The sequence below is a fragment of the Zootoca vivipara genome, chromosome 12 (assembly GCF_965207765.1).
Source record: "Zootoca vivipara chromosome 12, rZooViv2.hap1.1, whole genome shotgun sequence".
Taxonomy (NCBI): Eukaryota; Metazoa; Chordata; class Lepidosauria; order Squamata; family Lacertidae; genus Zootoca; species Zootoca vivipara.
This window is the reverse complement of record NC_142595.1, coordinates 4,371,218-4,398,725: the sequence shown is the minus strand read 5'-3', so window position 1 is coordinate 4,398,725 and position 27,508 is coordinate 4,371,218. Positions and strand designations below refer to the sequence as shown.

General features: G+C 43.5%; 2 protein-coding genes across 4 annotated transcripts in view; one reads left to right on the top strand and one right to left on the bottom strand.

The window, feature by feature from the left end:
* Window positions 1-13,702, top strand: part of TEX10 (testis expressed 10) — a 33,021-nt gene extending 19,319 nt beyond the window's left edge. For all 3 annotated transcript variants that reach the window (XM_035134216.3, XM_060282147.2, XM_088655928.1), the window contains 5 exons: window positions 1,655-1,788; window positions 4,583-4,663; window positions 6,557-6,738; window positions 9,327-9,537; window positions 12,622-13,702. In XM_035134216.3, the coding sequence (XP_034990107.2) occupies window positions 1,655-1,788; window positions 4,583-4,663; window positions 6,557-6,738; window positions 9,327-9,537; window positions 12,622-12,735 (722 nt within the window). In that variant the 3' untranslated portion in view covers window positions 12,736-13,702. The remainder of the gene's footprint in view (window positions 1-1,654; window positions 1,789-4,582; window positions 4,664-6,556; window positions 6,739-9,326; window positions 9,538-12,621) is intronic.
* A 137-nt stretch (window positions 13,703-13,839) lies between these two features.
* Window positions 13,840-27,508, bottom strand: part of INVS (inversin) — a 59,314-nt gene continuing 45,645 nt past the window's right edge. The window contains exons 12-17 of the mRNA XM_035134212.3: window positions 25,883-26,095; window positions 22,076-22,392; window positions 19,852-20,620; window positions 16,692-16,927; window positions 15,795-15,878; window positions 13,840-14,124 (exon numbers count right to left, since the gene is read on the bottom strand). Coding sequence (XP_034990103.2) covers window positions 13,991-14,124; window positions 15,795-15,878; window positions 16,692-16,927; window positions 19,852-20,620; window positions 22,076-22,392; window positions 25,883-26,095 — 1,753 coding nt within the window. The 3' untranslated portion in view covers window positions 13,840-13,990. The remainder of the gene's footprint in view (window positions 14,125-15,794; window positions 15,879-16,691; window positions 16,928-19,851; window positions 20,621-22,075; window positions 22,393-25,882; window positions 26,096-27,508) is intronic.

The following is a 27,508-nucleotide window of genomic DNA, read 5'->3' as shown; positions in this document are numbered from 1 at the left end:
GCTGCCGACAGGAAGACATCCCAGGGTTCGGAGAAGCGCTTGCGCAGCGCTTCTCCGAACCCTGGGACCTGTCCTTGCTGTCGGCGGCAGGGGGACAGGAACGGAGGAGGAGAAAGCGCTGCGTTCTCCTCCTCCGTTCCTCTCCCGCAGCCGCCGACAGGAAGAAGACATCCCAGGGTTCGGAGAAGCGCTTGCGCAGCGCTTCTCCGAACCCTGGGACCTGTCCTTGCTGTCGGCGGCAGGGGGACAGGAACGGAGGAGAAAGCGCTGCGTTCTCCTCCTCCGTTCCTCTCCCGCAGCCGCCGACAGCAAGGAGACATCCCAGGGTTCGGAGAAGCGCTTGCGCAGCGCTTCTCCGAACCCTGGGACCTGTCCTTGCTGTTGGCGGCAGGGGGACAGGAACGGAGGAGGAGAAAGCACTGCGTTCTCCTCCTCCGTTCCTCTCCCCCAGCCGCCGACAGGAAGGACGCGCACACTCTCCCCCCCCCTGCCTCCTCCAACCGCCGCTCCTCACGGCCAGGGAGGGTTGTGAGGAGGCCTTCACCGGCCTCCACCCTCGCTTCCCTGACGTGCCCTGCAGTGAGGCGGTGTCCGGCAGGAGCGGCGGTTGGAGGAGGCAGAGGGGGGGGAGAGTGCGCGCGCGCAGTCTCTGCTGTCCAATCCCTGTATCCCTGGGGCACATGCGCAGTGACCCAGGGACACACGGGACAGCTTGGACGCAGGGACATCTTGGACATTATTATATAGGATTCCAGTTTCTTTTTCAATTATTACAAACATCACATATCCCTAACATTCATATTACATTCCCTCTTCCCACCCCTCCTGGACTTCCACCAACTTCCACTTCTGATTTATTTTTCACCTATTGCACACTGTTATTTCTAAAAAAAAAATCCACTATATTATTTATTTTCTACATATTTTTGTTGATAAAGGTGTGAGCGTTTATTTAAATCCTGCCATCAAGGCAATAGTCTTCCTTTGTTTCTGCAAGTATATTATAAATGGTTCCCATTCTCTTTCAAAGTCACTGTTGTCTTTTCCCCGAAGTCTGTCCGTCAATTTTGCCATTTCTGCATAGCTCATCAGTTTTTCTCGCCATTGTTCTTTAGTTGGTACTTCTTCCTAAGCAGTAGCCAAATGAACTGCTTTTGAAACAGGAATACTTCAAAGCACGAGAAGCTCAGCTGCTCAGAAGTAGGATGTGGAACAATTATACTTGTCTGGCATAAGCTACCAGCTGGAACTTAAGCAGTAGTTATCCCAGTCATTCTAAGGATTGACTACAGCTAATTATTTACTAAATTATACCATGGAAATCTATGCGATTGTAAGCACATACTTAATGCTGTCTCATGGAAACCAATGGGGATTGTAAGTGCTTAACTCGGATTGTGTCCAGGGTGTAATACTGCTAGCATACTTTCCTCATTATGTTTGAAGATTTGTTTGTTTAAATGTTTAAGCATCATTTTGATTTTGACAGCAGGTCTTGTATATTTCCCTTTATACTTCACAAATATGAACTGTGGGATAGAATGTTTTTAATGAGTTGTTAACCAGTTTTTTTATTATTATAGATGGAAAATAGCAGAATGGTAATTCCCTCTGGGGTCTGCTCCTAACGGGCTTCTCTGTCAACTTTTTCCAGGCTTCTCCCGAGAAGAGCTGACTAACCTGCAGAGCATCAGAGGGAGGCCACACATAAGCCAAACACAGCTCTCCACGGTCCAGATCTACTTGACAGATCTGGACCAGTTTTCATATCACTGGGCAATGACAGAGGTAAGACCAGGGGTCCCCAGACTACGGCCCGGGGGCCGGATGCGGCCCAATTAGCCTGCCAATCCGGCCCGCGACGACCCCCGCCGCCCGCTCTTACGGCGCGCAGCGCGACAGCGCTCTTCCGGGTTGGGAAAAAAGCGCCGAAAATCCTTTCTGCGCATGCGTTTGGGCCTCTCCCAACCCGGAAGAAGTCATTTCTGGTGCACTTCCGGGTCGGGGGAGGCCCACGCGCATGCACACAACGGATTTTCGGCGCTTTTTCCACCCGGGAAGCGCGCCACCGCGCCAGTAAGCGCCCGGGCGCGCACTCCCCCGCCCGCCGGCCCGCACAGGCGCACACTCCCCCCGCCCTCCGGCCCGCCGTGCGATCGGCGCGGTGGGAACCGGCCCAAACGCCGGTAAGTCTGGGGACCCCTGGGTAAGACCATACACATGGAGAACTCAGAGTTAAAATATCCTAGGCTGGCATGTCTGTAGGCTCAGTATGGGTGGTAAATTTTCTATAGGGAGTAAAAAAATCTGTATGTTATTCCCTGACTATGTTGCTCGTGAGAGAAAAAGGATGCCAGTGTAGTGGCTAAAGCTGAATATCAGTGGTTTCATTACAGTCTCACTAAAGCCTAAGGTCAGCCTCAGAAAACGGGGTTCCTCCATAGCAGGCCTAGACAGCCCAACTAGAGTCTTTCGTTTTTTCTGCAAGATACGGCGTTCAAAGCATCTGGGAAGCACCAGGTTAGGGAAGCCTGCATTAGATGCTCAGTGAGCTGAGTTGAAGAGAATGAGCAGAAGACTTTATGGTTATATTAATTCACTCAAGGACATGGGGGGAAAAGAGCTGTGGCAACAGTTGCAACTTATTTTTTAAGAACCATAGGGCACTAATAATTGTCCATATAATTTATTTGAGCACACGCCTGTACAATGGTACCTCGGGTTACAAACGCTTCAGGTTACAGACTCCACTAACCCAGAAATAGTACCCTCAGGTTAAGAACTTTGCTTCAGGATGAGAACAGAAATCGTGTGGCGGGGGAGCGGCCCATTAGCTAAAGTGGCGCTTCAGGTTAAGAACGGACCTCCGGAACAAATTAAGTTCTTAACCAGATAACTGTACTGTTTTGGGATTTTCTAAATCGGAAGGAAGGTAGTAAGATGAGTAAATGTTTTAAGTGTCAGCATAAATGGCAGTTGGGTTATGAGTAGGGAGCGAGGTGATTTTCCAATTACAGGCAGGGCGTCTTCATTAGCATTGGATCTGTAGTCTCAATATTGACTGTAGCCAGAGAGCAATTTGATCCTTCTGTTGTCAGTGCTTTATCCCTCGAGGCTTCATGTCTACAGGTTTGTTGCCTTTCCAGATTGCAAGATAAGGTTTCTAAGGAATTGTCTATTTATGTCACTTCATTTTCACTGTAGCACTCACCGTTCAGTGCACAAAATGTTTTAGAGTTCTAACCTCAGAAAACAGAAAAAAATATATGTTATCCTTTACTTCTGTTCCGTTAGCATTTCAAAATATAGCGTTTAAGGCATGTTTGAATTCTTCTTTCCTTTGCCTATGCATCGCATCCATTCATGGGTTGTTCGTCTCCCATTTGCACAAGGCAAGGACATGTGACTTGATTGCTTCTTCTATCCTGTCCCCTCTTGGCCCGTCTCCCAATCCAAGCAGCACTGGCAAGATGGATTAAATCTTGCATAGCTTTGATCTATGAAGCTCAGCACATGCTTTTGCCAGCTGCTACACCTACCACTTTCCATCACTGAGATCCGCCAGGTCTTCAACAAGCACATTTGCCAGGTGTGCCTACTAAAGAATAGACATGCATGCCTTGGTTGAAGTGGCCTTCAGGAGGATAGTACTGCAACAAGTACATGCAGCCTGTGTGTCCGTAACAAACAAATAACAGAACTCTAGTTGCTCTTGTGTGGTGTGTGATGGCATCCACTACCATACCTTGGATAATATACATGGTGGCTGCCCATATCCACATAGCTCAGTTAGGCTCACACAGATTTCTTTGTCCTGGTTGATGTTCCTTCCTCCTTTCCCTACTGCCTTGCCCTGTCTGAACCTGGTACTGTTGAGAGCCTTCTTCTGCCGCAGGCTTAGCCACAGAACTCAACTGGAGGGAGAAGTCAACAAGGGGAAGAGAACAGGGGAAGTAATCAACCCACATGTCCCTTCCTTGGGTGACGGAAGCAACTCTTAGCCTTTGCTGTGAGTCACTGGTGGTGCTTTCAGGTGGTGAGAAGGATTCTAAAACCATTAAAAAGGCACCTGTGTGTCTGATTCAGTTTGTCATATTTGAGTGTCTTGTAGTGTGAGCAGGAAATGGAAGCACTGCAGGACTTGACTGACTTGTTTGTTTTTGCTTTTACATCCCACCTTTCTTCTGAGGAGTTCAAGGCATACAGTGTTTGTGCCTCCTCCCCGTTTTTAGCCTCACAACAACCCTGTGAAGTAGGTTAGGCTGAGAGATGGTAACTGGCCCCTGGGTCAGTGGTTTAACCCTGGCATAGGCCAACTCGACCCTCCAGATGTTTTGGGACTACAACTCCCATGATCCCTAGCTAGCAGGACCAGTGGTCAGGGATGATGGGAATTGTAGTCCCAAAACATCTGGAGGGCCGAGTTTGCCTATGCCTGGTTTAACCTATATGAAATGATTAAATGCAGCTTTTAGAATTCTGGAATATGTCACTTTTGACCATGTATCCACTATGACTTCGTAGAAAAAAAGATGTAGATGTACAGTGAATATTGGCATTAATATTGTTGCTGTTGTAACAGGTGGTGACCCAGTGCCTGTCTACTATACCTTCAAGAAGCCAGTGCATAGATATTGTACAAAATGGCATTTGCAAATACCTGGTAGGTGGTAATTCTGATTTATTTAATTATCGTTCGTGATTGAAACTGTGGCCAATTAAAAAAAAGTTCTGTATGTGAGATGTGTTTGCTAGGCTCATTTCTGGCCTTGCAGTTATACTCACTATTCATGTCTTAGTCTGTGAACAGTATATAATAGCAGTTTTCCTGTTCATAAGCGGTTGCAGAAACATGTCATCACAATAATGAAAGTCTTCATACTGTGTTTAATAATGTTATATCCCATGTTTCTTTATGGAAAATTCAAAATGACCAACAGCAAACTGTCATAAAAATGGAACAAATTACAACAAGGTGTTTTGTTTTGTTTTTACTATCAGTTGGCCATCATTTGAAACCAGCAACAGCCACAGGCCATGAGCAGTAATGGAGCCATTGGGGAGGAGGGGCTAGCTTTGCTAGAGCAACAAAAAGGCCTTTCCCTTCATGCCCACCAGCTGGCTGGTGCAACACCTCTGATGTTGATGAGTGGACAGGAAGGAATATGTACAAAGATGTTATCCTCGAGATAACTGGGGGCATTTTAGGGCTTTAAAGTAAATCAATTACTAGTGAAAATAGAGCAGTACCAGGTAATTCTGTACTGACCAATGTAACATTTGCCGTCACTTTTGCATAATATTTTTTTGTGTTAGCTATTATTATTTAACTCCAGTGAACTGTAAACTATTTGTTAACTGCCTTAATCTTCCCGACAAAAATAAACCATAAGTATGCCACACTTAGTTTAAATATTTTCTTTTTCTTATGTTTTAAAAGAAGTAACAGTTTTGGCACATCAGCAATTTATCTATAACTTGTTTTCTCTAAAAGTATGAATCAGTCCCCCTCATCTGCAAGGATTACAGATCGATAAAAACAAGACAGTTCCTGACCTCAGGTTTAAATTCTAAAAAAATGGAACACAAAAGGAAAAAGGAATGGGAAGGGAAGAGGAAAAAGTGAACCAGGGCGTTAATTATTTAAAAGTTAGCAAGTTTTTATGACAACCAGCTTTATACCTTCTCCCCGCAAAAAAATAATAACCATCTACCAAAGTCAAACTGAAAGACAATGATAACAGAACCCTTCATGAACTATATTTCACTTCATTAGGACTGCCACTCTAGACAAGTGTTTTGTGAAAAACTTTGCCATGAATCCATAGCAACAGAATGGACATGAAGCTTGAGGTCCTGATTTCTTTGTCATGCCTCTGCTGCTGAACCTGACGCCCGAGGCACGTGAGTGGGAACCCTCTCAGGCTCTGCCCAAGCATGGTTTTCTAGGCCTATCTGCCTAGAGAGACCTTTGGAACTGTTGCCAGGCCACTCTCCTCTCTGGCCTATGCGCTTCAAATGCTTTTGCCTGGCTGCAATGTGTCCATGAACCCCTGAAGATACATTTCTTGTCTGGACAGAGGCTAGAGCAGGCATCCCCAAACTGCGGCCCTCCAGATGTTTTGGACTACAATTCCCATCATCCCCGACCACTGGTCCTGTTGGCTAGGCATCATGGGAGTTGTAGGCCAAAACATCTGGAGGGCCACAGTTTGGGGATGCCTGGGCTAGAGCACGCAGAAACTGGCCTGTTGCTCATCCTACCCACGTAATATTCTTCTGCTGTATAATTTTAAATCTGTGACGTGAGCTTAAGCCCGCTGTACAAGGTAGTATGGAAGGTGTTTCACTTGGCTGTTGCTAAATAAATAAGATGCCAGCTCATGGGATTAATGTGCTCAATCCTCAAAAGGAAAGGAAGGGCAGGTTGTAAAATGTAACAGATTGAGGGGGAAATGAAGTTATTTTTAGAATTGTTCTTAGACACAGGCGGAGGCACAGCTATGGCAGAAATGAGTGTCTGGGTGAAAGGTAATTTATTTGTTTTGTCTCCTAGGCAGGGTTGACTGTAATACCCGACAGTGCTGCTGGATCCGTTTTGTGTGCCATTAGTAAGCTCTTGGATCAAGCGTGCCTGCTTAATGAAAACCTTGCAAAGTTCCTAGCGTCTTTGTGTTACAGTCTCCTTTATCTCCTCTTAACGATAGAGAGAGAAGATACAGAACACATGCAGAAGAGGTAAGCTTTTAATTTGAGGACTTCTCTCAAATATTGGCATCTGTAAAAACCACTTTAGAAATACATGTGAAATTTGCTTGTTTTACTTGAGGAATAAGTCAGCTGTATACCGGCAGCAATCACACAAATCTTTGGGATTTAGACTGTTGCCTTGTTTAGTTTGGCAGGCTCCTTATGACGGGTTCACGTGCTAAAGTTTGCCCACCAGGAGTCCAGATTTTGCCTGCAAGGCCATGTCCCCCAAACACTGCCACCTGCCCCACATCTGATGCCATATATGATGTCAGCAGTGGAGCAGGTAGGGATGTGGGTGCTAGTGCACACATGGGAGCCTTAAAGGGTGTGTGTAAAGGGGGTTCCCCTGCAGAAAACTACTGCACCCAATCCAACGCCTGCAGAAAGTAATAATAATAATAATAATAATAATAATAATAATAATGGTAATTTATTATTTATTCCCCAGCCACTCTGGGCGGCTTCCAACTGAATATTAAAAACAGTACAGCATCAAACATTAAAACTTCCCTAAACAGGGCTGCCTTCAGTTGTCTCCTAAAAGTAAAATAATTGCTTATTATCTTGACATCTGCTGGGAGGGCGTTCCACAGGGCGGGTGCCACTACCAAGAAGGCCCTCTGTCTGGTTCCGTGTAACCTCATTTCTCGCAATGAGGGAACCGCCAGAAGGCCCTCGGTGCTGGATCTCAGTGTCCGGGTTGAATGATGGGGGTGGAGACGCTCCTTCAGGTATACAGGAACGAGGCCATTTAGGGCTTTAAAGGTCAGCACCAACACTTTGAATTGTGCTCGGAAGCATACTGGGAGCCAGTGTAGATCTCTCAGGACTGGTGTTATGTGGTCCCGGCGGCCACTCCCAGTCACTAGTCTAACTACCGCATTCTGGATTAATTGCAGTTTCCGGGTCACCTTCAAAGGTAGCCCCACGTAGAGCGCATTGCAGTAGTCCAAGCGGGAGATAACCAGAGCATGCACTACTCTGGCGAGACAGTCTGCGGGCAGGTAGGGTCTCAGCCTGCGTACCAGATGGAGCTGGTAGACAGCTGCCCTGGACACAGAATTGACATGCACCTCCATGGACAGCTGTGAGTCCAAAATTACTCCCAGGCTGCGCACCTGGTCCTTCAGAGGCACAGTTACCCCATTCAGGACCAGGGAGTCCTCCACTTTGGTTCTGCCGCCCTTGAGCTTATACGCGGGAGAGCCAAAGCCTGCTGGATTCGCTGTGTGCAGCGCTGTGAAGTACTAACTTTGGCACTTCAAAGTGGTCGGTCAATCCCCTGACATTGTTGTGACAACAGGTGAGAACAGATCTTGGTGAGGATCTGGCCCTTGGAACCAAAAGGGGGCTGGATTTCAAATACCAGCATTCTAAGAAACTAGTTGCTTTAATTCTCTTCTAACCCTCTAGAATAGGCACCTCCAGATGTTTTGGGACTACAACTCACATGATCCCTAGCTAACAGGACCAGTGGTCGGAGAAGATGGGAATTGTAGTCCAAAGCATCTGGAGGGCCGAAGTTTGGGGGTGCCTGCTCTAGAATGTTCTTCCCAGTAAGCTCTTCTGAAACTGCCTTTTTAAAAACAAAACTGATTTTTAAGTAAGCGAGAGATAAATCAGACAGGAATGTTACCTCTTCAATTGGGATTTCTTTGATTTACTACCCTTTCTCCAAACGGTAGAAATCTTACTGTAACTTGCAGCGCCGGAAGCTTGAACTGGGTCACGGCTCCTTGTGTGCGTGTTAGATATCAGGCAGTTTTAATTTCTTAATCTGTTCTTTCTTGCACAATGTATTCATGGTTGACTATTGTCAGGGGGACTCCCTACAGGGACCCTCCCCCAGTCATCCTGACCAGCACTTCGCCCAGTGACAGCGCAAGTGGCTGGTCAGTAGGAGGGAATGAGGAATGGAGCAGAATGGAGAGGGGGCTCCAAGGCGCATCAGAGCCCCAGCTGGCCAGAGGAGGAAGGGCAGCACAGCAAGGTGTCGGAGCCTCTGCAACGCTCCAGCCAAAGGACGGGAGAAGGAACGCAGCCCCTTCCGGCGCCCACGTTGGATCATGCACCCAGACGTAGGGCAAGGGGGCGGTGTTTCGGGGTTCCCAGACTATTATGCTGGCACAAAAGCAGACAAGCGCCATTGCCGGGTTCTGAATCAGACTAGGCAGTCATGTTTTCTGATATCTCTGCACTGTAAATAATATGCACAATAAAACTCTTAAAGACAGAGCCGACTGGAGCGTCTTTACTCGAGAGTAGCTGCAACAATCCCCTGACAACTATATAATTGACTATGTAGTTAAATATTAATACCGGTAACTATTCTAAAAATATTTTTTATAAACTATAACTGGTGACAAATTGGTGCAAATGGTTTGCAAGTAACTTTAGTGTACTGGTTTTTGTCAATTTTATCTTGTGTGCCATTTTCTTACTAGAAACTCAAGTCTACAGTACTAATTTTGTTCTTCAGAGAGGTGGGCTGAGAAAGTTAATTTGAGCTTAAATAACTCCTGTGCCCTTGGTTTCCCTTATAGACTCTCTGGCTGTGCTTTCTTCCTCTACAGGGACGCATTGTGGAGTTGCTGCATTTCCGTGCTCACCGCCTTGCCTCGCGTATTGAGGCTGATGTTGCAGAGTCTTCAAGTGAGCAGAGTCTGTCCGGAGGAATTGCCTGTCCTTGCCCAGCTCCTCCGCTTGCTAATGCAACACGGACAGCTTCGAAGTCATATGGTGACCAATGAACTTCTGGTGAAACAGATTGTCAAAGATATAACGGTAGGCACTCATTCCCAATCACTAGTTGCTCAGGCTAGTTTTTAGCGTCCCTGGTGGTTGTTTAACTTACCTTGGCCTGATGAACATACCTTGAAGCAGACCTGTTTCTCTTTGCAAGCAAAGAGCAACGGGCCCTCTGAGAGCAAAGACTAATTTTCCTTTCTTCTCCTGGCCATCAGTGCTGTCTTCAGGTTGGTGGGGATTGCTTCCAAAATGCCTGGATAACATGTTGGGGAAGGCTGGTTTAAAGTATAAAGGGGCAGTCTGAGAAACTGGGATGAGATTGAGAAAGGCACACCTGAGGGGCGTGTGCATTCTCCAGTCACATCTCCCTGCTCCACTGGGCCCCAAGGCTGAGCAAGCAGCTGTCCTTCCAGTTCCCAGTTGCAGTGGGTGAGGGCTCTGCTGCCAAAGTCTGCTTGGAGCATACAAGCAGCGTGCATATGTAGCCCTTAGTCCTTGCTGCTTTTCTTTAAAAAGCAGGGTTGCCCCGCCCCGCCCCCCAAATCTGAAGAATCTCCTTTATAAGGGAATTTTTTCCATGTTTCAAAGCTCAGTGTGTCCACATACAATACATCCTGTTTGAAAATAAAAGGAGTGAACTATTAGAATGAACAGATGCTGGTCGTTACTTTTATATGTGTGTGAACCTGTCTCCATGAAATTGTTAGCTTTGGGTCAATAGCAACCAAAAGTGGTGGAATGTTATTTCTCCTTTAATAAGCAGAGCCTAGTACCTCCAACGGGGACCCAGGTGGCGCTGTGGGCTAAACCACTGAGCCTAGGGCTTGCTGATCAGAAGGTCGGCGGTTCGAATCCCTGTGACGGGGTGAGCTCCCGTTGCTTAGGAACCGCTATAGCGGGAAGGTAAACGGCGTTTCCATGTGCTGCTCTGGTTTGCCAGAAGCGGCTTTGTCTTGCTGGCCACATGACCTGGAAGCTGTACGCCGGGTCCCTTGGCCAATAACGCGAGATGAGCGCGCAACCCCAGAGTCGGTCATGACTGGACCTAATGGTCAGGGGTCCCTTTACCTTTAGTACCTCCAACACGGTTTGCATTATAACACCTGAAGGGATAATGAGGGAAGTGTCCCAAGTACAATGATACAATTCGGAAACATTGTTGCCTTATAAAATCATTTTCTTTTAATTTACTAAATGCAACTTTTGATTAGCCGAAATAATTCTTCACAGCACACCAGGAAAGAGCCTAATTTGTGTAATTCCAATTAGCTGTGTTGCTGGAAACCATGGCAGGGGCAAATGTTGCTCTTGTGCTCCTATTTTGCCTGCTGGTTTCCCAGACGCATCTGGTTGGCCGCTGTGAAACAGGATGCTGGACCAGAAGGGCCAAAGGCCTGATCCAGCAGGACTCTTCTTACATTCTTATGTAACTGTAATCTCTCTTCCCTGACCTGCCTACTTCATGAGAGGAGCCTGAAAAGTTGTACCCAGTGTTTATATTTTCAGAGATGGGAGTTCCAAGTTGTGTTTGAGAAAATAAATAATGGTGATATTGCTTTCTCCATAACAAACACTAGTTCACGAAAAGCATCTAAACAGATGAAATTGTGATATTTATAAAAATATTCATATACTTCCAACTTGTATAGAACTTGTATAGAATTTCAGGGTAGTTTACAATAATGTATGCAAGTACAATAAAACACCATAAAAACTATTCAAAATAATCATTAAAATGACTGGCTGATCAAGAAATGTTAAGCAGCTACACAGGCTTTTTGGCTTAAAAAATGTATTCAGAAGACACTTAAAAGTCAGTCGCAAAACTATCCCACCATTGAGCTGGAGAGGCTTCAATAGTATAGGTACCACATTTCACATAAAGCCCTTCTGGCAAAGGGTGTTTACAGGAATAAGCTTTATTCTGGGTCAACATGTGGAATACACCCCAAGTTTGGGATTGCTAATTATTTTTAGAGAAGGGCAATCTGACCTTTGTTATAAAGAACTAATTACTTTTCTTTTAGTAGTGGCACCCCTACTAGAGGCACAGAATTGGAAAGGATTGGAACATCTGTGTATCTTCCATTGGAGGGACGCAGGTGGCGCTGTGGTCTAAACCACTGAGCCTCTTGGGCTTTCCGAACGGCAGTTTGAATCCCCATGACGGTGTGAGCTCCCATTGCTCTGTCCCATCTTCTGCCAACCTAGCAGTTCAAAAGCACACCAGTGCAAGTAGATAAATAGGTACCGCTGTGGCAGGAAGGCAAACGACGTTTCCATGTGCCTTGGCTTCTGTCAGTGTCCCGTTGGGCCAGAAGCAGCTTAGTCATGCTGGCCATGTGACCCAGAAAGCTGTCTGTGGACAAACGCTGGCTCCCTTGGCCTGAAGCGAAATGAACGCCACACCCCATAGTCACCTTTGACTGGACTTAACCATCCAGGGGTCCTTTACCCTTTTACCTTATTTCCCATTGGAATCAGAATGCATGGGCTGTTGCTGTATCACAGGGATGTCCAACAGGTTGATCGGGATCGACTGGTTGATCGCTGTCAATCGCAAGCTCCTTTTCCTTTGCTTTCGCCAAAGAGCACCTGGCCCCGCCCCCTCTCGGCAGACTGCTTCCACAGCAATATTTTGTTGAGCGGTTAATCCCCTTCCCCCACTAAAACGGAGCATTTCCCCTCTGTAAAAAAAAAGCTCAACAACTTTGACCTGAACCTCAAGAAAACCGGGGTAGATCACTTCCAGTTTTTAACTCTGTGAGTAGATCGCAGTCTCCTGGAAGTTGGCCACCCCTGCTGTATCAGAAAAATTAACAAAGATTACATGGATTGAATAATATAAAAGATGTAGACAATTTTGTTGAAATATGGCATCCTTTTATAAAATACTTTACTGATAGTCCTGAAGAATGACAACTACCGAAATCACAGATTTGGACTCTGGCAAACTTAACTAGATTGATTTGTCCAAGAGGAAGGCAAGGGGGATTTTGTTTTTGTATCATTCTCTCTCTTTTTGTAACTGTTATATTTAGGAAATCTATAAAACTGTAAAAGTCAGAAGCAAGGGTATGTTGAAACACACCAAGCAGTAACTCTATTTTCTGATTCTAGGTATTGAAGAGTGGCGAAGCTCAAGACCAGTGGCTGACAGACCTCCATTACTATTACAATATATACTTAGCCACACATCCCCCAGGATCTGGTGCAGCTGACACAGTATATTAAAGGGAACAACTGCATTTGATTGCAGGTCTCAGTGCAAAATGTCAATTTTCTGTGGAAATTGAAGTTACATTTCATTAAAAAGACTTTTTCACGTAAAAAAGCTACTTTTGCTGTATTTGTACCAAAAATTCAAAAGCAGCTGGTTCTGAGCAGCTTGCTGCCATCACTAAGGGCCAAACTATACATGATGTGAAATGTGTCTTTGCGTTTCAAAGGTGGAAAGTGTCTGCTAGGAAGACTGACAACTTCTGAAATTGCAGCAGGCCTGGAAGGGAAGTTTTCCCTCCCCTCCTTCTGTGATCCTGAGGGAAATCCCTTGTCTGAAGCTGGTGCAAAGGGGGATTTCTTTCCAGTGCAAATAGTAGCTGCCCCATAAGCGTGCAGGGAGGAACTTTCACAGAGAGGCTGCTGATGCAGAGGGCCAGAAGAGAACTGTGCAGGAAGTTTTAAAAGCTGCTTCTGGAGGAGAGTGAACACTTTGTTGGCTAGGGTGAATGAAGAGATTGTGGAAAAATGCCAGTTTCATTGGGTGGCCTCCCAGCTCCCCCCCAGCAACTTTTGTAACACATTATTCTTGACGTATGTAGTAAAAAAAAAAAATCCTTTTGCATATTATTTTTCTTATAAAACTGAGGAGTGTCTTAACTATCTTTTTATTATTAGCCTGAGATTTTGTCATACTTGCTCATTTTCATAGTTCATAATAAAGTTCAAGACAGCGTTGTCCAAACTAGCAGAGAGCTGCAAAACCTGTTGGATATTTTGGTGAATGCAGTGGTTTGACAAAAGATAATGGCTTCATCTGTCAGCGTGGAACTGCTGACTTGTGACTACTTTTGAGCAAGGTGTCTTGAGTACTGTTGGTTCAGATCTGCTTCTATTGGAAGGAAGGAAGGCAGGAGCAAATCATTGAGGATTTCTGCTGCTAGGCTGGTGTGAACCTTTTGGGCCTTGTATATTACTGATTTTTTTAAAAAAGGAATCCTACTCAAACCTTGGGGAAATTGGTTGTGTGTTTTTTCATTTTATTTATATGGTGACGGTGGGAGTATTCTGCGGTAGTTGTTGCCAGTTCACTCAGTAAGCAGAAAGTTTTCAATAATGTAAAGTTTAATGGATTTTATTGTTTTTCGAGAGAGTGGAAGTTTCAGAATCTGGAACTGTTTTTGATCACTTGGGTGAATACAATGATGAAAATACTATTAAAAGAAATTTTTAATATGTCCGTATATAATCGATAGGTTCTCCTCTTATGCTATAGGTCAGTCTTGCTTTCATGCCTTGATCTGGTGTGCTTCATTTTTACTGTTGTTGTAGGTTTCATAGTGGATGAAAATGGTCTAACTTTCCTTTTGTTTTCCAGCAGGCAAAGGTACTGCAATCCATTTTCTGCAAAGCAACTACAAATTAGTATGTTTGGCCAACGAGGAGTGAAAATACTTGACATATCTCTCATTAATAAACTTGTATTGAGCACCAGAGCGACTTAAATCTGCCTCATCCAACCAAAAACCATTAAACCATTCTTTAGGAACCTACGTTTATTTCGGCTTGCTCTTTAGGTTAGCCTATCTAGTTCAAACACTACCATTATAATACTCATATGCAAAATTTTATTTAGAACATTTATTTACCACAAGGGCTTTTTTCAGCTGAAACTCACTTCCAGCACCTCTAAGGTGGTGCCATTGCCATTATAAGAGAACAAGGGGGGTATTCATGGTGAGTTCCAGCACCCTTTTTTCTAGAAAAATAATTCTGTTTACCACTATTAGTTACACTGCACATTGAAATTTTTTATCACTTGAAGAGTCATTACTCTCATGCCCAATAAGAAGTGTATCGGAAATGCAACAAACACAGCCATATGTTTTCAATGTTTAAAGTTAAGTATAGCCAACCAGCTCGTTGCAAAAGATCCTCTTGAATAGCCTATTAAAGGCCAAGAAGGTGTAATTTTTATTACATTCTTATGAACCTTGAGTTACCTTCTAAGGATTCTCGCACTAAATGTGCAGGGTCTGGGCTTTGAAAGCATGTTCCAAATCAAGCTTAGCAGAAGTTTAAAAGACAATTAAGTTGGATTTTTATTGGTATCTATCCCTTGCCTTTGGCACTTACACATCAACTGAATTCTTCCACTTCTCAACAAGATACCTTACTTTTAAAGGGATTTCATATCACTTCTGCGACACACATCAAGTAGAGTCAAATTCACTCTAAAACATGTCAGATACACCCTATAGGTCTCTGGTTCCTGACAGTTCTGAACTTCTTTGAAAAACCTCATGCTTAAAGGAAAATGTACTGTCATTAGACAGGGCAAAAGTTTCCCGAGTCACCATCTGGTGAATGAAAGTACTGTTCTTAACAGACTGGGCAAAAGACCTATCACTGTCTTACTCATCACCAAGTTATGAAAAAGCAAATGCATCGTGAAATTGCAAGGCCTACAATAGGACTGTATGGAAAACTCGAGGGGGAGACTGGGGGTGGGGCGCAAGTTGAATTAACATTTGAGGAAGTTTTAAGGCCTTGCGTAGATGGCTGTGTGAAAGTTGGCAGGTGAAAAGACTTGATAACTCCCCAAGCTATATTCAGGAGGGCACAACAAAGAAGCTTTCTGAGATTACAAAGGTCTCCAGTCACAGCAAGTTAACTGGGAGGGAGATCAACATTTCAGCGTCATCAAAATGAATTAATATCCTATACTACAATTTAATAATAAGGAACAATGCCACTGTAATTTGTAGCCATCTACAGCATATTTTAAAGAAATGTTCGTCCCAATTCCAAATAATCAATTGACTTTTGTTGAGGAAGGTTTCCCGATTGTTGGTTTAATCCAAAATATGCACACTCTTGTAGCAAGTAAGAAATAAAGTCCAAGTCCACCCCCTAATCTAGTGAATGGACCTGATCAATAAAGCCGAAGGAATTAAGTTGTTTCTGATGTTGTTTGGCCCATTCTGATTCTAAACCAAATATATCACATTTACCGGTAATTAAGGCCACACAGCTATCAACCAATTTTGACTTTTAGGCCAACAAAGCAGTACCTGATAGTATCTGTAGTTCAGAAAGCTTGTATTTTGAAGAAGGAGGTCTCACTGGATGATACACTCTTCCCTCTTGAGAGCGCCCTTTAAGAACAAGTTTTCAAATCGAGGGTGAACATTTGTGCTTGTATTTCTACATTTTTCACTCTTTGTTCTACTGTAGTTATTGTTCAACTTTAGAGGGGGACATAACAAAACTGAACCGTGTAAATACAACTACAGTGGTACCTCTACTTACGAATGTTTCTACTTACGAATGGAGCTCCGTCCGCCATCTTGGATGCGGTTTAGATAGGATATTTTCTACTTACAACATTTTAGATAGACTTACGAATTTTTTCTCCATGCATTCCTATGGGATTCGACTTACAATTTTTTTCTACTTACGAATGTGCGTTCGGAACGCATTAAATTCGTAAGTAGAGGTACCACTGTACTAGAGTGCTCATTTAACCTTTTGTTGCCACCCTTACTCTTAGGCCAGCTGCAATGCCATCTGAGAATGCCACCTGTTCAGAAGGAAGACTGAACAGTTTAAATGATGCTTGGGTTTTTATGTTGATGGGGGTTCGCAGTGTGTGAGGCAGGGAAGAGTTAATTTTTTTTTTAAAAAAACCCCAAACTCCTGTTAGGTTTTTAAAAAGCTTTCACTGGCACCAATGGAGGCTTTGTATTGTTTTTTAAGCCTAATTACTTCTCAGGAAATGGCCAGTTTCTGTGGGCAGTGGATTCCCAGCTCTTGTTTCAAACATATTCAGATAGTGTACATCTGCAGGACAAATATATCTATTTCTGATGATGCTGAAGTTCCAACATTTTAAACTGAGAATATGACACAAATAAATAAATCCTTAACTCCTCAAAATAAGTACTGTACCCAAGAAAATGCTTTCATACCGTATATCTGCTTCAAGGTGGATGGCTTCTGTGTAGAGTTTAAACCTGAGTTGCTTTTGTTCGTGGACTTAAGGTTTTTGCTGGAGGAAATGGATTTCAAAGGGGTTTGCTTCAGCTGCTTGCTCCAAGCGACCTCAATGCAAAAGGCAGCCGTTTCTTGTTGCCACTTGTCTTCATTGTCCTTGCACAGCCGCTTGACACTAAAAAGCTGAAGAAACTGTCGCCTTAACTGGTAGCTGGAAGAAGAAAAGAAAGAGGAATGCTCATTTTTAAGTGTCCTCTTATCAACCCTAAAGTTTCCCATAAACCTCTTCACTTTATTAACTGGGAAAACAAAACTTCCCCTTAATTGGATCATTTCTGTGGGACAAAGAGATTTCTTCAGCAAAAGAAGGTTTGAGTTAAATAGTAAGAGCCATTAATTTGATATACCTAACATCAAACTTAAAGCTTGCCAGGCACGTATTTATGTTTTGTCTTAATTACGAAGAACCTCCAATCCAGAAAGGGGGGGAAACTCAATAAGACCAACAGCCTAGCAGGTCCCACCTCCTGAGGGTCATTTGGGGGTGGGGGTGGTGTCCATGCTGTGGTCTTCTCCCAGACCTTTGACCTACAATCTATTGGGTGATTCAGGTACTGAACGAAGTTTATGCCATAGTGCCACAACATAATTTGGGTTGTTTTTCTTAAAATAGTATTATTTCGGTTTTGTTGATGCTCATAATTACGTTCAGTAATAGAAATACATGCCACCTTAGTCAGTTGTTATACCGCAACATGTCTATTGTAGCTAACTTGCAACCCCTGCTTGCATTGTGGATTGGAATGAAAAGAGCTAAATCTACTGCATGGATGGTAGTTGTTGAGCTCAGAGGAAGGGCAAAGATGAATAATGATGACTGGGCAACACAGATTTGTGAAGATGTGGATCTATATCACCCATTAATTCTGTATTTATGATGGAATGTGGTAAAATAATGTTGATAGCTGTTTTCTGTGACCTGGTGTTCGTTCTGCATGCACTATATATCTGCTTTGCTACAATTAAATTATTACCAAGGGCAGCAAAGAAGGAAGGGACTAAGAAGTTTTAAGGAAAAACACATGAACTTAGACATTAACTGTGTGTTTCAACTATTGCTAGGCCCATGTTTGGATTTCAAGAAATGAACTTACCGGTAGCTCCTTCTAGGTGGGCCAGCATGCCACAATGTCACCGTAAGGACATGAGACTATTCTCACAGCGGCCTATCAGACGCCCACAGGGAGAATTCAAGCCCCCATTGCCCTCTCCTCTCCTGTGGCTTCCAGCAGCTGGTATTTGGAAGCATTGCTGCCTCAAACTGTGGAGGCAGAGCAGAGCCATCATGGCTAGTAGCCAATGGCAGCCCTCTTCTTCTCCATGAATTTGTCAAATCCTCTTATCAAGCCATCTAGGTCGGTGGCCATCACTATGCACTACGTGAAGAAGCAATTCCTTGGGTTTGTTCCGAATCTTCCAACATTCAGCTTCATTGGAAGTCCATGAGTTCTAGTGTTACAAGAGGGCAGACGGGGACTTTTCTCTATCCACTTTCTCCATGCCAGGCATAATTTTATATACTTCTACCCAGTCCCATGCAAGTCTTGTTAGAATAAAGTTATAAAATCGAACAAAAAAAAGCAGCTGGCCAGCTTAGTCCTCTGGGGCCCAAGGCAAGGATACTTGGCTACCCTACAAAGGCCTGCTTTTAGCATATCGCCTCTTACCTTTTCTCTAAACGAAAAAGTCCCAAACGCTGTAACTTTCCTTCATAGGGGAGTCGCTCTATCCCTTTGGATCATTTTGGTTTCCCTCTACTGAACCTTTTTCCAACTCTACAATTATTATTTTTAGGCGAGATGACCAGAACTGTACACAGTATTCCAAATGCGGTTGCACCAACAAATTGTATGGCGAGAGATTTAGTTTCAGATGCTTTTCTAATGGAAAGCATGGATTTTGCCTTTTTCATGGTGGCCACGCACTGGATCTACTACATCTTCATTGAGCTACCTACTGTGTCCCCAAGGTCTTGCTCTTGGTCTGTCACCAGCAGTTCATGAGCACACACACAGGTCCCACTTTCTGAGCACAATGCACTCCCAGGAAATCATTTGTTAGGCAAGTGTTCCCGTAACAAGCTGGCAATTTCCACTATTCCCATGGGGAAATGGCTGCAGCCAACCAGCAACAGAGAGACAACAGAAGATATTGGACAGATCCCAGTGCCTGAACTAACTTGCAGGAGGCAAGTCTGAAGAACTTAGACAGACAATTGTGATGAGGGAAGTTTTAGGCATGACAGACAAAATTAAAACTGACAAATCAATGGATCTGGACAGCATCCACCTGCAAGTTCTTTAAGAACTCAAATATGAAATTGCTGGTGTATGTAACTTGTCCCCCAGATCCAACCTCCATACCTGAGGGCTGGAAAGTAGCCAATATAACAAGGAGGGGATCCTGGAAATTATAGGCCTTATAGCGTAACATCTGTTCTGGCAAAACTGGTGGAAAGTATTGTTAAACATAAAATAACCAAGCATATAGAAGACCAAGTCTTGCTGAAGCAAAAGCCAGCATGGCTTCTTGCAAGGCCAAGTCTTGTCTCAAAAACATATTAGATGCACGTTCCCCTTTCACATGATATCCGAAAACATGGAAAGAGGATATTTGAGTCATGCATCCTTCACTGACATGCCCTTTTAATACATGAAGTGGCTAGAGGATGAAAAGAGACGCACTAATGCATCCGGCATAGCGACTTATTTTCCTCTGTCTACTGCCCTTGATACATCAACTGCAAGCCTGGCTTCATGTTGATCAAGAATGCCAGAACTTCAAATATAGCCACAACTGTATAGGACTTGATGAAACGAGAAGTGGAAATTAAAACGAAATCAGCTAAACAGGAAGAAATAGCCAAGTGTCCCCTCATTTTGCGTTTTGTAAGCTGGTTATTGTTCAACATTCTCTGTTGCTTTTTCTGGTTTCTTTGTTTGATGGTGTATTTTAGTGTGTGGTCTTTATTTTATGTTTTGGTTGGTTACTTTCATTTTGTGTTCTGTATCCCTCTCTGGATCTATACTGATAAAGGGTCAAAAATATTTGTAATAAAGCAAAATAAATAAGTACCTTCTCCAAGCCCGTTGAATTATTTCAGCAGCACAGTTCTTCTTCTGGAAAAGCTCTTTCCTTGCCCTTTCCGTTTCAATTACCCGCTTCAAGACCTCTGAGGGGACAGGTTCAGTAGCTGGGCTCTTGCAATGAAGAAAGTGCAATTGATGTTCTGAATTCCTGGGGGCCGTTAGAGCTTGCCTGCCGGTTTTTGCAGTGTCTCCACAGCCATTGTCCAGTGACCGCCTGCTGGGTGTTAGCTTTGCAGTCCTTGCATCATTGACCAGCAAAGGACAGACTTTGTTATTTGCCACCTTACTGGTTTGTGTAACAGCAGCACTTGAAAGGTCCTTTCTGATATTCACACCTCTCCCTTTGGCACTCCCAGGTCTGCTGAATCCAGATCTGGACCATTTCTCATCATCTTTGCTTTTTGCCTTCTGCTGCTGTGGGGTGCCTTTAAGGGCCATCTCAGAGTGTCTTGAATTCATTGTGCTTCCATCAGTGCATTTACTATTCTGAACCCAAACTCCTGTTTCTTCACAATGGTCTATACTGTTGTTTAATGACTGACTTGGATTTTCCAATCTTTCCCCAGCTTTAGCACTAGAGTCATGCCTTTTCCTGGCATGCATAAAGGTGGCATTTGCTCTCACAGTAGCCTCCTTGTGCTTTTTACCATTCTTGCTTGAGCTAGCAGATACAACTTGATGCCCATCCTTTTCTCTCCTGGAACGGGAAGAAGGGGCGCAGACAGTCTTGCATTTGCTGTTTTCCCTGGATACGTCTAGGGAGACAAAGATAAATAATAATTTAAATAATTCTAATTTCCTAAAAGCAGTTAGTCAGATTGACAAATACTGAGACACAATACAGTTAGGGTAAATGTAAAAGCTTAAGGGGGATCATTTTTGGAAGTCAAGGTAGGGGAACCAGTTTTAAAATGAAAACATTGTTTAGATGTTTCATAACTAAAATAAAAAGACCATGAAAGTTAGAGAACAAAGCATTCAAAAGGTTAAAACTGTTTTTATGTACAGCTTTCTGCTAAGAATTTAATTCATGCTCATTGATATTATCTGCAGATCTAATAGTTCATGGAACGAAGTGCATTATCAAAACTATTCAATACGGAACTTATTCACGCAATCACGTATTCTCCTTACTCTATTCAATAAGAGCTTATGAAATGTAATTATATAATTAATCACCCCCAATAAAGGAACATCCTTTGCAAAGGGGAGCTCACAAAAGAATGAAAAGGAAATCCATTCTTCTGGAGATGGCAGGAATGAATGTCACCCTCTTTTGATATTAAGGTAGCAAAGCAATGAAGCGGAAGTCTTGAAACTGGAGACACCCTGAGCTCTCTCTTTATAAGGCACCTTGTTGGGAGTGGGGAGCTGTTGGCCTATTCTCTGCTCTGCTGCAACACAAGCGCTGCAGAAGACCAGGTGATGGCACTGCACTGGTCAGGTGACACAACAGCCTCATCATTTTTCAGCTGATCCTATAAAGCGGTGGACTCTGCCCACGGGCACAGCCAAGGGGGGCTGGGATCAGTTGCCCCCCCCAAATCAAGTAAATCAATAAAAATACTTAATGGATATTCTCTCCCCTCCCCCCACACCCCTGCAACATAAAGCCTGTCTCCCCTAACAAATCCTGGCTACACCCATGAGTCTGCTCTAATCCTGAGCCTCAACAACTCATTGGCCAGACAGTGACTGAGCTGCTCTTAGACTGCCCATCCCTTACACAATGGCAACCAGCCCATATGAATGGGAGGCCCAGAGGATGGCAACATGGGAAGGGGCCTTTTTGTGGTGGCTCCTCACTTGTGGACAGCTCTCCCCAGGGAGGCTTCAGTGCATATTTTTAGGCACCAGGCGAAAACATTCCTCTCCCCCCTTTGGCTGATTATCTATGGCCTTCTTAATGTGTCTGGGGTATGTGTTGTTTGTTGGTGATGTTATATTATGGATGTTGTATTTTTATACTGTAAACCACCCTATGATCTTCAGAAGAAGGGCGGCATATGATGATTTGTTAATTATTCTATATGATTTATGCTATACTTGCGATGTTCTATTGTGTTCTATCATGCTATTATTATTTATTGCTTGTAATCCGCTTTGGGGTTGATCTGAATGAAAAGCAGCATAGAAATATAATAAAACAAATCAAGTATATAAATTTAATAAATAATAATAAGAAGAAGAACGACACTGAGATTACAAACCCATTTCCTTTTTTCGATCTTCGCCAAACAGCTCTTCAGAGTGACATTTGTTCTTGCTAGTCACTTTGTTTGGCAAGACTGTGGCTGAGTTTCTCTTGGCTTTCCCTGTTTGGGTTTGACACAGGTTGCCAGAGGGAGGCCTTTTACCAAGGGCCTCATCCCCTTGCTGGACGCAGCCTTGCACAGTCTGAAGTCTCAAGGGACTCTTCTCTGTCTCAGAAGTTAACTGCTGCTGAACCTGGCCCTTGCTGGCCCTTGAGTCCCGCATTTCTTTCTGCAGTTCTGTGGCTTTCCTTCTGTTTTCTTCCTCGCGTTTCCTATAAGCAATAGTTTATACTGTTAACAATTCATTAAAATTGTCTGAAGCCCAGTATTAAAATGAAAGGCACTCCTGGAAACATGAGAATTTACAACAAACGAACAAGAATCCCTCTTGTGCCGCACTTTTCCTCTAGTGGATTAACAACCCTGTAAAGTAGTTTAGCATGAAAATTATAACACTGAAAACACCCTATTGAATTACAAGGGAAAAAACTAAAGGGCCTTACACGTCTTATCTTCCCTGTCCCAACCTGCCCCCTAACCAGTAAGAAAATTAAGAAAGGCCAGGAGCAATGCAGGAAAACAATAGGATTCCCCCCCCCCTTTTTAAAAAAGAAGCCAGGAAAAGGAGAGAGAAGCTGCACGATTGCTCCTCTGTCCTCACTTCAATACTGCTGCTGAGAACTCACCAGGAAGCTGGGTGGAAAAGATGAACCCCCTTTGGTTCTCACCATCAGCTTTAGAGCATTTGTAACATTGGGTGACTGTTGCTCAGCCCCCTGGCATGTTGTGCTTTCGGGTGCCACTAGGTGCCATCTTGTTCTCAGTGCTATTTAACATCTATATGAAACAGTCATTAGGAAACTTGGAGGACAGTATTCCCCTTGTTCTCTGCATCATCTGAGTCAGGTGTGTTAATGCAGGTTCTGGACCAGTAATCCAGTGGTGGGCTAGATGGGAGTCAGTAAACGGAAGGTGAATCTTGTGGGTGGGTGATTCCTGTGTCTGGGAATTAGGCACATTGCCTATTGTGGATGTGGTTATTATCCTTCTGCGGGAACAGTTTGGGGGTGGCAATAACCAGAGAGAGGGCCTTTTCTCTGGTAGCACTCACATTCTGGAACACGCCCACGCCACGCCCGTCCACCCCTTGCTTCAAGCAAAACGTATGTAATTTGTAGTTCTTAAGTAAATTTTGATTACTTGATTGTATTCTGGTTTTTACTATACAGTGGTGCCTCGCTTAACGAATGCCCTGCTTAACGAAATGTCCGCTTAATGAAATGATTTTTCGAGCAGAGCTTGCCTCGCTAGACGAATGCGTTTTACGAAAAATTCGTCTAGCGAATCACGGTTTCCCATAGGAATGCATTGAAATTCAATTAATGTGTTCCTATGGGCAAAAAAAAAAATCAATTTTTTTTCAATGCATTCCTATGGGATTCGCTAGACAAATTTTTCGCTATAAGAAAAGACCCGTGGAACGAATTAATATCATCTAGCGAGGCACCACTGTATTGTATATTTTGATGCTATTGTTTTATATATCACCTTACGTGGAGATGCTTGCATATATTTTAATTAAAATAAATAAATAAAGCACCATGACCAATAAAACTAGCTGCAGTAAAAAAAAAAATACTATAAAGTAGAGAAGTGGTAGTATCATGTAGCCCTGATTTTTTTAAACTTTTAATGCTGCAACATGGGTTATATAGACTGTTGATAAATGACAGGCTAGTTATGCAGCATGCCTTTATTGGTTCTTGTGATTCACAAGTAATAGCAAGAGGTGAAGTTTCAGTACAAGGTGTCAAGGAAAAGCCCGAATTTTATCTGTCATTGCTATCTTATCAAGCAGCTGATTGAATCTGGGTGCATGAAAAGCTGCTGACGGAGCCACAGACTGTACTCTGGGCAAGTTGAGACACTTCAGCATTCAGCCTTTGGCACTGACAGAAGTAGCTCACTCTCAAATAATAATACCACCAAACAGAAAGCATGTGGGCATCTGTCTTGTACCCAGTATAGATCTGTCTGCCTTTTTGATCTGATAAATTAGGCCTTGCTATTCATAGCACAATTATTTTCTTCTCTTTCAAAGAGGCACACAGACGAGGGCTCCCCTCATCATTCTGTAAAGGAAACAAGACAAGCAAGGTACATTCAGCTTCAGTAGAAGCCTTAGCCTTGTCACTCCATAGTCCATCTGGCAGGCTGGCTAACAGAGCAATTCAACACAATGAAGAGTCACATGGCTTCTTAAAGACCACAAACAATTAGTATTTTGCCACAAGCTTTTGTGAGCTAGAGCCTCTTTAACAGAAGCATGAAATAGGAAAATAGTAACCTCAGTCGAGGTGTTGCCGCTCAGGTTGTGGACTTTTCAGGGTGCGAACAGCACCCCAGAACGGATCGGGGGTCCGCAACCCGAGGTACCACTGTAGAAGATATGTCACATTACTGTGCAGGTCATCATTAAATAAGATACCCAATCAGACTGGGCATGATGCACTCCCAGGGCTAGAGGCCACTGCTGCTAAACTGGAACAAAATTATAGCCCTATTGGGGCATTCTGTTTGTTCATGTGTAACTATGGAAGGATGAGCGGGAGAATATTGCTTATTGTGTAGCCCTGATCACTACCCAATTTACATGCCCACAGGTTTCAGGGCAAAGATCTGAAGACCATCCTGTACCCATGAATGAGAAGCCTGACTGTTCTAAACTGTGTGCAGAACCTGCGCCTCTCTGCTTCAGACATGAACCCTGAAACTCATGGAAGTCTACTGCAAATATCCAAAGTGGGAAAATTAGTTTCTGTATTGGGTCACTCCTAGTGTCTAGTGAGTCACAATACAACAGTATCAAAATGTGCTAAAGAATTCTAACTCAACAGCTTCACTGAATTCGGATGCATTATTCCCAGCAAACTTTCCTTCGTTGTTGCTGTCCTTGCCTAGCACATGGTGCTAGAGAAGCCAAAACATAAGATGAATCTATTCGTGTAGATCTCCACTGGTTTAAAAGTCACCTTGTGACAAAAGAAAATGTGGGAATATGCCTAATGTCCACAATCCAATATTACAGATAACAGAACAACTTTAAATGAGAGTGAAGACTAATAATGAGCAAAAATATTGATAAAATGTGTAAGTAACTTACATAGGTGCAGTTATTTCCAAAAGTTTATATATACAGGTGGAGTTGATGTTATTTATTAGTTTGTTAGTATTATTTTACTCCCCATTCCTAAAGCTTTCTGGCACTCCTAGTGTTCTATTCCACTAATTCTATAGAGGCATTCCTTTGAAACCATTTCATTATTTGCTGCTGTAGCTTTTAACATGCTTCTTGTTCTCTCCTCCTTATGCCTATCCTTTTAAAGCATGGGTAGGCAAACTAAGGCCTGGGGGCCAGATGCGGCCCAATTCCGGCCTTCTCATTCCGGCCTGTGGACAATCAGCATGTTTTTACATGAGTAGGACGTGCCCTTTTATTTAAAATGCATCTCTGGGTTATTGGTGGGGCATAGGAATTTGTTCATTCCCCCCCCCCAAAAAATATAGTCTGCCCCCCTCCCCAAGGTCTGAGGGACAGTGGGCCGGCCCCCTGCTGAAAACGTTTGCTGACCACTGTTTTAAAGTAATGAATCCAGAGCCAAAGGGAGAAATAGCAGGTTTTCTGCACAATGGTATTCGGGGATTACTTCATTTTAAAGAGGTTCTTTGTTGGGTTTTTTTACACACACGTGCGCCACTTACTTGGCAGCAGCATCCTTCCTCAGCTGTTCGTGCTTCATTAGAAGATTTTTCCTATCTTGGAAAGCTTTCCTAACTTTGTATCCTTTATAAACAGCCTGGATTTTTACAGCTGCAATGTCCTGTATGGCAGCTATGGATAGCGCACTGTGCTCCAACATGAACTGAATTACTTCGTGATGAGCTCCCAGCAAGGCGTAGTCAAGTGGCGTGTACCTAAAAGTAATGAAACATTAGTACATATTCGAACCACAGGACAAGGGAAGATTGTAATTAACGAAACGAAACAAACAAAAAAAAAAAAACAGTTTCCCAAACTACATCAGCGCCACTGCTTTGTTGGATTCAGAATATTGTAGTATTATATGATTAATTGATCTGATGTTGCTTGCACTTGTAAGGTGAAGAGCAGGGGAAATGATTCGCTGACAGAACAAGGAAGGAGGGGAACTGGTGTTGCAATTTCCTTGTTTTCTCTAGCAGAGAAATTGACGGTGCTGCAGCAGGGGTGCATGGGCATGTGGGATGAGGTCTCTCCTTGCCATGTTTTTGGAGCAAAGGCTGGAGAGGGGCTGCCAACGACCATCAGCTGTAGCAGCCGTTGGAACCAGAGGCCACGACATCTTCAAACCATGTGGCCCATCATTAAATGGCAGCATAAACACTCCCCAAAGTGCTAAACTGTCCCCAGGCCATATTTTCCCACAGCCAGCCAGCGGCACCCACAGTACAACATTAGAAATCAGCGCAGGTGCAATTGAATAATCAAAAGCCATTACATCTTCACTGGCCTCCAGCTTTTACAGCCTGCTTTCAAGGCTAGCTTTCTCCAAATGGACAGAATGGTATCATTTTAGTCTATAGCAGCAGATAAAAAAAGACAAGTATGAATGCAGAGGTTTCAGTCTAATACACTTACTTCAGAGTAAGTCACATTGAACTCAAGAACTTCCTGACAGTAAGAGCTGTTCGGCAGTGGAATTTGCTACCAAGGAGTGTGGTGGAGTCTCCTTCTTTGGAGGTCTTTAAGCAGAGGCTTGACAGGCATATGTCAAGAATGCTTTGATGGTGTTTCCTGCTTGGCAGGGGGTTGGACTGGATGGCCCTTGTGGTCTCTTCCAACTCTATGATTCTATGATTCTATATTTCTGAATAGACATGTATAGGGTTGTACTGTGAAATGCCCAAATGCTTTGAAACTTTGAAAAGTTTGAGAGAACTTCAAGAGCAGCTGTGATTTAAAAGTAGGCATTATTATTATTATTATTATTATTATTATTATTATTATTATTATTATTATTATTTGTAACCCACTCATCTGACTGGGTTGCCCCAAATAAGTAGATAAAATGATTCCAATCGACACAAGAAGCTTTTTATTAATCATATCATTTGTCTGCTATCATAGTACTCAGGAAGTGCCAACCGAGGAATCTTTTCAACTGACAAGGAATCTTCTTCATAAGGATCCTGAATGATCAGTTGGAACCCTCAGCAGCCTGTTGTGACTTGCACCTTAAGGATAAGATCACTACCATCCACTTAAATCTGGACTCCTAATGGAATTCAGCAGAAAAACAGGATATTTTCTTAGCTCCATTTTGTACAGCTGCTTGAACGGTTCCCAGT